The 10,875-nt window shown below is 43.2% G+C and overlaps 1 protein-coding gene across 1 annotated transcript; it reads right to left on the reverse strand.

Moving 5' to 3' along the window:
* Positions 1 to 10,108: 10,108 nt before the first annotated feature.
* Positions 10,109 to 10,642, reverse strand: LOC141629893 (uncharacterized). The gene is made up of 2 exons (XM_074442815.1): positions 10,402 to 10,642; positions 10,109 to 10,311 (listed from the first exon to the last, which is right to left on the reverse strand). The coding sequence occupies exons 1-2, from the start codon at positions 10,640 to 10,642 to the stop codon at positions 10,109 to 10,111; spliced, it is 444 nt and encodes a 147-aa protein (XP_074298916.1).
* Positions 10,643 to 10,875: the final 233 nt, after the last annotated feature.

Here is a 10,875-nt window from a genome sequence, read left to right on the forward strand (position 1 = left end):
GGAAGCACAGGGGAAAACAAAGAAAGGATCCAGTGAAAGAAGACTCACAAGGAAGCAGTGTTCAGCAGCCAGGTCAGTCATCTCCTGGGGGGCAGTCGAGTCAAATGCCCTAGAGCAAGCCGGAGTCAGGAGTCTCTCCAGTGCAGGCTAGTAGTTGGCATGATCAACATCCCCAAAGTTAGCAGGGAGGCGCAACAGCAGCTCATCGGCATGGACATGGGACCCAGGCGCACGCGATATTGGGGTCACTTCGATAGGTTCTGGAGCAGGCCTTGAGGTGGATCTATTTCTTGAGGAAGCAGGGGAGGAAAAGGAGTCAGCAGTTCTTTTCCTGGCATGGCGCATCAGGATCTCAGAGGCATAGGGTCTAGCACTTCCTGCAGAGGCACCATGACGCAAGAAATCAGAATGGAGAGCCAGTGAGTAAGGAAGCTTTTGGAGATTAAGAGAGGATGTTTACCAGATGACATGGTTTCTTCAGTAGGAGAATCGTCTAAACCAGAGAGCAGAAGGGGAAACAGTCTACGGTCTTCAGGGATGGAGAAAAGCTTGGCAACAGAGATTGCTTCGTCGTCAGATCTCTCAGGGTTCTTGAGTTCTGCATCAGATCAAAGAGTAAGAACGGTGAGTGACAAGAGCAATCGAAAATAGGCATGCAATTATACTTACTCTTGGCGAAAATCCAGTGCTCATACAAGTAATCAGCATGGATGGGAAGTGATTCAAGCTTGACGTAGAAGAAGTCTTCTTACCACCCGTCATCCTTGCCCTTCGCAGCCGACTGAAGAAAATTTACAGTCTTCTCCACAGCCCTGAAAGTGTATTGGCCATGCCCCCAATGACCGACACTCAAACCTATGGGCCAGATCTGACAATCCAATTTCGGCGCCCAGACTGTTGTTCAGAGCAACAGTAGACAAGAGGATTCTCCATGCGTAGGGGGCAATTTGGGCCATGGGAAGGGAGTTCAAGCGGATGAACTCTTGAATCATCAAGGGAAAAGGGAATCTAAGGCCAAGGGCGAAGGGGTAGGTGTACAAGCAGATCCACCCCTCGCAGAAAGGATCTGCCTTCTGACCGGGTTTTGGGATATAGATCACCACGTCATCACCCAATCCAAGCAGGGCTTTAATCCTAGGGATATCCTCTTGGGTTAGGTGGGAGTCGCCAGAATGCGGTTTTTTGAGGACTCCCTGTGAAGGGAAGTCATCGTTTTCGACAAGGTCGATGGTGGTGGAGGAGGATGATGTGAAACGGGTTTTTGCCATGATAAACAAGGAGAGAGAAGCAAGAGTACCTGAAGAGGCGGGAGGAGGCGGCGCTGACAGTGAAAGAACGTTGAAAAAGAAGGGTTTGGGGAGACGGAAAATTGAAGATTTTGAGAAAATGAAATGATGATGAAAGAGAAAGAAGGGGACGGGTGAGATTAAATAGGAGAGGGTAGTTGGGATTTTGAAAAATGTGAAATAAAATGGAGTATGCGAGAAGTCACTCAACGATACATTACAATTTCCCGCTCAAATAATTAGGGTTGCACTTTCGCGGAAAATTTGGGGCAAACTGTTAGGCCCAAAATCTGGATATGGGCTGACCTGGGGCAGCAAGTCTGGAAGCATTGTGGGACGCAGGATATCAGGGAGCCAGGGTGACAGCATTAGCAAGCAGTGCGGGACGTGGGCTTTGATCCGCATGGAAGAAGCATGAGAGAGTCCTATCACTTACCATATCCAAGGAAGGAAAGTCCTATTCGGTGTCAAATTAGGAATAACTTGGAGGAAAAGCAAGAAACCCTAGCTCACCGAGCTCCCCTATATAAAGAGCCTCAGCGCAGAGAAGAAGGATCATCAGAAAATACAAAAAATATACCCTAGCATTCATAGCAAACGCACGAACTGTATTTCCTCCCGAATTATAGTGAAAATATTGGTGGGATTCCATCTCCCCCCGCGGTTGTTTCCCAAATTGGGTTTTCCGCGTCACCAAAATTTCTCGTGTTCTTTATTTACATCGCACATTCAAATTAACATACAACAAACAATCAAATCATAATACGGACCTAACGCTAAGACCGCTTTAACCCTAAATTGGTAGAAATTTACCAAAACATGAATGACATGAAGAAAAGTCCTCATGAGCTACACTCACTTCTCGTACAGACCGAGAAGGATATGAAATTGAGTGGGAGCATGAAGCAAGATGTTCTCATGATTTCCAACAAGAATAAGGGTAAGGGCAAAGCTCACAGCGACCTAACTGTAGGAAAGCGAAAGTTTAAGAAGTCAGGAAACGGTAAGAGTGGGCCTGGTGAGACTAGTGGCTCACAAGGCAAGGCAAAGAGCAAGGGCGGTAACATTGAGTGCCACCATTGTCACAAGACTGGGCATTGGAGGAGGAACTGTCTCATGTACCGTGAGGATATAAAAGCAGGCCGCGTCACTCATGTTGGTATGTCATCTTATATTCATATGATTGAGATTAAACATGCAAGTTTCGGAACTTAGGTACTTGATACTGGTTGTGGTTCTCATCTGTGTAATCATTTGCAGGGCCTAAAAAACATCACACCCCTCGCAAAGGGTGATGTGGACCTACGAGTAGGGAATGGAGCAAGAGTTGCTGCAGTCTCAATGGGAACATACGTAATCCAGCTCCCGAGTGGTTTTGAGTTATATTTATATAACTGTTACTATGTACCCAGTTTATCTAAGAATATTATTTCTGTTTCCGTACTTGATAAAGACGGTTTTTCATTTTCAATAAAGGACAATAGCTGTATTTTCTCTTTTAATGAAATGGTTTATGGCAAAGCAGTTTCCATGAATGGAATTTATATCTTAGATCATACCACAGATATATTACATGTGAATAATAAGAAATTAAAGGTTGGTGACAAAGATCAAACTTATCTATGGCATTGTCGAATGGGACACATAAATGAAAAACGTGTAAAGAAACTCATTGAGAATGGGACTATATCCACATTTGATTTCTCATCATTTGGCACGTGTGAATCATGTCTTATCGGCAAAATGACTCGAATTTCCTTCAAAGGTGTTGGAATACGCGCTAATGACCTATTAGGACTCATACATACTGATGTATGTGGACCTATGTCAATCACCGCAAGAGACGGCTATAGATATTTTATCACTTTCACGGATGATTTGAGTAGATACGGATATGTCTACTTAATGAAGCATAAAAGTGAGTCTTTTGAAAAATTCAAGGAATACCAGAATAAGGTTGAGAACCAACTGGGAAGAAAGGTTAAAGCACTCCGTTCAGATCGTGGTGGCGAATATCTTTCAAATGAGTTTGATCAACACCTTAAAGACTGTGGAATAGTTTTACAGTTAACTCCACCTGGAACACCTCAATTAAATGGTGTGTCCGAACGGAGAAATCGAACACTACTTGATATGGTTTGATCCATGATGAGTCACACGGTAGTACCTGATTCATTATGGGGTTTTGCTTCTTTGTCAGCTGCTCTTATACTTAACCGAAGTCCGTCTAAAGCTGTCGACAAGACTCCGTATGAGATATGGAAGGGAACGGTCCCTAACTTGTCCTTTATTCGGGTTTGGGGCTGCGATGCTTATGTTAAGTGGAGACACGAGGATAAAATCGGCCCGCGATCGGTCAAGACATACTTTATTGGTTATCCAAAAGGAATGTTTGGTCATTACTTCTATTCGCCTACCGAACATCGAGTTTTTGTTGCGGCTAGTGCAAAGTTCTTAGAGAAAGAGTTTCTCGAGAACAAGTCAAGTAATAGAACCTTCGAGCTGTCGGAGATTCAAGAACCAACAACCGAGGAACAGATGGAGGAAGATGTTCCTTCAACTTATGATATAGTTAATATTCCTCAAGAACCTAGGAGGTCGGGTAGAGTCTCTAATCCTCCAGACAGATATATTGGTATGGTCAAGGAAAATGACGTTTTGCTCCTAGGGAGTAATGAACCCGCTACCTATAAAGGTGCCATGACCTGTTCCGACTCTTAAGCTATGGCTTGAAGCCATGCGATCCGAGATGGACTCCATGTATGAGAATGACGTATGGGATCTTGTTGATTTACCTAACAAGGTACGACCTCTTCAGTGCAAATGGCTTTACAAAATAAAGCATTCTGTAGAAGGGCAACCAGATACCTATAAGGCACGACTAGTGGCAAAAGGTTTCACTGAAGTGCACGGATTGCATTATGATGAAATTTTTGAACCCGTAGTTATGCTGCGTTCCATTCGGATAATCTTAGCGATTGCCACTTTTCATGACTATGAAATTTGGCAGATGGATGTGAAAACCGCCTTCTTAAACGGTTATTTGGAGGAGAAATTGTACATGGTACAACCCGAAGGTTTCATAGATCCTGAAAATCCTAAGAAAGTGTGCAAGCTTAAACGTTCCATTGATGGACTTAAGCAAGCTTCTCGGAGTTAGAAACATCGTTTCGACCAGGTGATAAAAGAGTATGGTTTCACTCGATCGGTCGAGGAACCATGCTTATATGTCAAGTTGAGTGGGAGCAAGATTGTTTTCTTGATATTGTATGTCGATGACATACTCTTGATTGGGAATGACATTCCTCTCTTATCTTCGGTAAAAGGATGGTTGAAGAACCATTTCCAGATGAAAGATCTGGGTGAGGCACAACGCATATTGGGAATCCGTATCTATCGAGATAGATCACGACGGATGTTATCACTGAGTCAGAAGTCTTATTTAGATAAGATTCTTGAAAGGTTCAGCATGACTAACTCCAAGAAGGGGAACCTTCCAATGACTTCTGGGATGCATTTGAGCAAGTCTCAGTCACCCAAGACACCGGAAGGGGTTGAACGCATGAGTCGCGTTCCTTATGCATCAGCCATAGGATCAATCATGTATGACATGATATGCACACGTCCAGACATGGCATATGCATTGAGTATGACGAGTAGGTACCAAAACAATCCAGGTGAAACACACTAGATGGCTGTTAAAAACATCCTTAAGTACTTACGAAGAACGAAGGATTGTGCATTGACTTATGGAGGAGATACTAAGCTATGTGCAATTGGTTACGCAGATGCTAGCTTCCAAACGAATCGAGATGGTTCGAAATCTCAGTCTGGATTCGTCTTTAGTCTTAATGGTGCTGCGGTCAGCTGGAAAAGTTCCAAACAGGAAGTTGTAGCAGATTCTAATACTGAATCCGAGTACTACGCCGCTTTAGAAGCAGCAAAGGAAGTTATATGGATGCGTCAATTCTTACAAGGACTAACCATAGTTCCTAGTTCGAATGACCCAATCACCATCTATTGTGACAATAGAGGTGAAATCTTCCAGGCCAAGGAGCCTAAGTCTAGCAACAAGTCTAGACATGTACATCGGAAGGCTCACTGATCCGTGATTACGTGGAGCAAGAGGAGATAGTGATTGACAAGATTGCTTTGGATGACAACATCGCGGATCCTCTCACTAAACCATTGAAATATGATAAGCATGAAGGGCACGTTATTCCATGGGAATTAAACGTGTTCCTGAGTTGTAGTAGTTGCTTATGGATTCGATACATTTTCTTTTTCATATGCTATTTATAACTTCATCGTATTATTTCATATTTTGTTTTTCATGTGGATTGTACGACAACATTGAACGCCACACAGTGAACTGAATTACATTATATTTGTTTTGGTCCGTAATCGCCTACATGAGCTAATAACTCTAACTATTATATTGTGAAGTTGATTGATGGTGGGTTCAACGAGCCATAAGTCAAACGGTTGGCTGATCGATCACAGATGCGAGTTATAACGATACCTCGTAGGACATTGTGACAACGTAATGGAGTCCTAAATATTTAAAACATTCGGTGCCAGGTCGTGGTTTGGACGTCCATTGTGTTCCTAGAGTCGATTCTTTTGACTATCGACTGTCTCTTGAGATTAAGGCAGTTTTTGGGTGACTTTGGTTTCTTTCTCATGGTCGACCGTAACAGGAGGCTAAGCAGATTTTTACTGGGTCATTTCATACTATGCTTGTATCTGCAGGATTCGAGTTGAAGAAAATATCCATCCTTTATCAGGTTTAGTCATTTCTCAGGGCCACTCGAGGAGTTATAACTGAAATGCATGGCCATGCTCGAATGATGATTCGTTTATCAGTTAAGTTACTCTCTAGTTGGGAAAACCACTCTTGATATTGATCACTTGTAAAATACGACCTTTGTGAATACGGATTTTGCAAATTGTTTTACATTGAGTGGGAGAAATTAAGGATATGAGAATCGGTTATCGCACATACACTTGTGAGGACAAGTGGGAGATTGTTGGAGCTAGTGTCCTCCACAGTTAGTGTGATAACGTGTATAAATCTCTTATAAGTTCACATGGTATACTTAGTATTTTATCAGTTGATTAACGTTTATTAATAACGGTTGGCTTGCTAGAAGTTTGACGTTATTATCATACTGATGGCGGTGATCAACTGGTCCCTAAAAGTCACACCTAAAGTATGTGTTTGAGAGATGTGATTATACGAAAATATAATCACATTGATGCCTTATATGACTAAAAGGTTAGTCCATGAATTTAACTAAAAGGTTAGTCAATGTGATGATGAGTCGATTATTTAATACAATTAAATAATATCAGCTGAGACTAATTAATTGTTAATTCGTAAATTGAATATAAACTGTTATATTTAATTAATGTATATAATGTTAGCTTAATGGAATTAAGATGTTAATTCTTAATTAAACATAAACGGTTATATTTAATTAGCAAATTATAAATATGCGATATTTATAGTTAATGTATATATTATACGAAATTGTCATAATAATGATGACAAACCGGTATTAATAAATCGACTACAAACTGTTGTGTGTGGACTTATTAATACGTGACTATATAAATGACAATTGATAATGATACACATTTTATACAATATGATAACAACCTAAAATAAGAAGATTTTCTCCTTATTTGTTTGGTTACACGAAATAAAGGGGAGAAAAATAAGAAAAAAATATCTTCCCCTTTTTCCTCCTTTTGCACGGTTATAATAAGAAAGAGGGAGGATCATTTTTCTCTCTTGATTTTTACTCGATACTCTCATCACAAAACCCTAAAAAATATTAGGAATTAGGGTTCTCTTTCTAGCAAGAAAAAGGCATTTCTCGGAGCATCTTGGGTGCAACGATTAGGAGAATATCGATCTCGATATTTGTTCTTAGGCCAAATTGCTAGGACCGGAGGTTAATTCTAATCTCTATTCTTTTGTTTATGAATTTCGTTTATGACTCGTAATTTTATATTTCATAATTTCGTTATAATCCGAATTTTCCTTGATGAAATATACCGATATTTCTAACAGTCGTTTTCATGCAGGTCCCTACTACCTAACCCACATTGGTGCCCCGATCCCAGCTCGCAACATACTGTTCTGCATTCATCTGAGCGAGAGGAAGTTCCCTGATCTGCTGCCTGGATATTCACCTGCTTCCTCCTCCACCCCCTACAATCAGCCCACAGCATGTCTTCCTGTAAGCTGCCTAAAGTCTTCTTTACCTGCGTGCAACCTTGCTGGCTGTCTAACCCTTCCTGACACCTGAAATAATGACTGCTTGCAGGTTCAAAAGTTGACTCTTTGGAGGCTATCCTCCAGAGTGCTAAAAGAAAAAGGTCCGCTGCAAGTCCTGACATGGCGTCTGCTTCCAAGAGGAGCGCCCCTGCTGCCTCTTTCCAGTCACCTCCTACTCATTCCAGCTCAGCTCGGACTGAACCTCTAGAGGTTAGCCCGCTATCTCGTCATCCTCCTACTCCTCCTGCCAGCCCTCGTGCTTCACCTAGCGGTGGCATCATCGCCCATTTTCCAGAGGGCTTTGAAAATGTTGACAAGGTGCCATACTGGCCCGAAATTGACCAATTGCTCTTCCCTCCTCTGGTTGATGCTTTCTCGGAGTTTGGTCCCGAGGAGATGGCTGAGAACGATGTGCATAATGCTTTCATGGTGAGTATCCTTCGTCTTCCACCTGTTCTAAGTTTCTTATCTTCAATTCCTGCTAACTTTGACTTTCCTTGCCCCCAGGCCCTCCAGTCCGCTCTCTATAACAGGAAGATGATCAACATAGTGCCGACCACTAGCCGTGCTACTAGTGCCAAGAACAAGGAGCTGGTTGGGTCCGTCGCTGATCTAGAGAAGCAACACGCTGATTTGAGGGGACGGGTGGCTGAGCTGAAGGCGGATCTAGCCGGCACAAAGAAGAAGCTGAAGGAAGGGGCTAATCAGCTGGCTCGTACCCATGAGGTTTGCACCACTTTCTCTGACTCCTTGAAGAGCTCTGAGGAGAAGATCAGTGAGCTGATTACCATGGCCTCAAACATTGTTGCCTATGCTACCTGGTGGGGAAAGATCAGCGGAATGCGTGCTGCCCTTGAGGAGCCTCCAACTCTGCAAGCTATTGAAGAAGAAGAGAGCCAGTTGGAGACCCTGTACCCGGTGCAACCTGACCTGAGCATCCTGATGCCCGAAGTTGGCAAAGTGAATTCTCATGCGCTGGCTGATCAGGCTGCTGCAGAGGATGCTCGGTTTCCCCGGGATGTTGAAGACGGAGCTCAGGAAGCTGTGGTAGCTGAGGGTGTGCAAGCTGGTCCCGTACCTGAAACAGATGGTAAGCAGGAGGAGGCAGAAAAGATGCCATATGTGGAGGTCATTAATGTGACCAACAATTAAGAAGTTTTTTTTTTAATTTTTATATCAGTGAACTTTTGGTAGTCTGGCCCTTTGGTGGCAGACTTGTAATATTTTGAAACACTTTTCTGGTAGCTCACCATGGTGGCGATTAAACTCTTGGGCCGTATTTTCGGCCGGATTTTTGGAATACCCCTTGCCCTAGTTTGGCAAGTTTTAATTATATACTGTGTGTTAAATTTCATTTTTCTTTGTTTAGGAGGTTGCCGTGTCAGCTGTTGACTGATTTAGGCGAGTCATGCCATCCTGAGGAGGCTGACTCAAACTCAGCTAGCTGCAGTGTCAGTCTGTTTGACTGATTTAGGCATGTGCCGCATCGTAAGGAGGGATGGCCGTGGCAACCTTAGAGGCTGATTTAGACCAGTCGTGTCAGCCTAAAAAGGCTGATTGAGACTCAGCTAGCTGCCGTGTCAACCTGATGGCTGATTTAGGCGTATGCCGCAATTTTGACTACTTAACCTTGTTCATGACGCAAGGTGTTTTCATCATATTTTAGAGCCAACAAGAGCGTACTTTAGGCAAGTTTATCGTCATTCTAGGACCGATGGGACGCTGCAGGATTATGGTAGCGCAGAGATCCCTACATTCCATATATGTGTGCATGTATGCTGGGGACCTGATTAATTGCGATTAGTGCGAGCTACGTCTAGGGGGTGGTATAAGGGGTAGCTAGGTAAGCGTTTTTAGCTGCAACCAGGCTCCCTTTCGTATGTTCCACAGCCCGCCTGGTGAGGGTGCTCCTAGTGGGGAAAGTAGGTTAGGCATGTTGGAGTGCCATGTGCCTTGTCGCGTTGGCAGTTGACAGTCCTTCTAGATACACTTTCAACGTACCATAGACATTAGGATTCAGAGTGATGTACTTAGAGAAGCCTGAAAATAGAAAAGTCTATTAGAATGATGTGAAGTACCTGCCGCCATCTCATGGGGTACCATAGCAATTGTGGTCCCAGGACGCTGTCAGACCACACCATCCAATAACAGTTTAAAATTTGAAAGAGTAAGAGACACCGGAAATGGGGATGAAATTGGTAGTATGCCTACTACCGGACTTTCTTTTATTTTAAAATAATTTGGCTTTTCATAGTACATTACTCTGTAGGCTAAAATCTACTTATTATTAAAAGTAATATCTCTTCAGGTGAAGTATGTTCCATGGACGTTGTATGATTTGACCGTTCATAGTCATTAGTCTGTATGCACCATGGCCAACAACTCCTTCTACCTGGTATGGTCCTTCTCATTTGTAGGCGAATTTTCCTGCCTTTCGATTGTTAGTGTTCTGGAACACTTCACGGAGAACCAGGTCTCTTACCTCTAGGAGCCTGACTTTCACATTCTTGTTGTAACTCTTGGCAACTGACTGCTTTTAGGCAGCTAGACGTACTTTTGCACTTGCTCGCAGCTCGTCTACTGTGTCCAGGCTCCTGACCATCTCTGCCTTATTCAGTTCCTCTGTCATACATCCATACCTGTGAGTGGGAACCAGAACCCCTGACGGAATGACTACTTCCACACCAAACACCAGGCTAAAGGGTGTTTGGCCTATTGCTATCTTTGGCGTCGTTCTATCTGACCATAACACCAGTGACAATTCATCTGCCCACTTTCCTCCTAACTCCTGTAACCTCCTTCTCAGATTATCAATGATAATTTTGTTGCTGGACTCAGCTTGCCCATTAGACTTTAGAGTCCTAGGTGCTGATTTTTTCAAGGTGATGTTCCATCTGGCGCAGTATCCCTCAGCATCGTTGGAGATGAATTGTGAGCCATTGTCACATATGATCTCTGACAGGATACCAAACATGTAGATGATATTGCGTTTTATGAAAGAGATGACTTGTTTGTCCTTCACTTCTGTGAATGCTTCTGCCTCTATCCACTTGGAGAAGTAATTTGTCATTGCAAGCATCCATATCCTGTTCCCTGTGGCTCTTGGTAGGGGGCCTACTATGTCCATACCTCATGTCATGAACGGCCAGGGAGAAATGATAGGGTGTAAAGGCTATGCTGGCTGATGGATCATTGGTCCTGAGCGCTGGCAGGCGTCACACTTGTGTGCTTATTCTGCTGTATATGCCCTCATTGTGGGTCAGAAGTATCCTTGCCTGAGAGCTTTATTTGACAGACTCCTAC

This window comes from Silene latifolia, chromosome Y, assembly GCF_048544455.1.
Source record: "Silene latifolia isolate original U9 population chromosome Y, ASM4854445v1, whole genome shotgun sequence".
In the NCBI taxonomy this organism is placed as follows: domain Eukaryota; kingdom Viridiplantae; phylum Streptophyta; class Magnoliopsida; order Caryophyllales; family Caryophyllaceae; genus Silene; species Silene latifolia.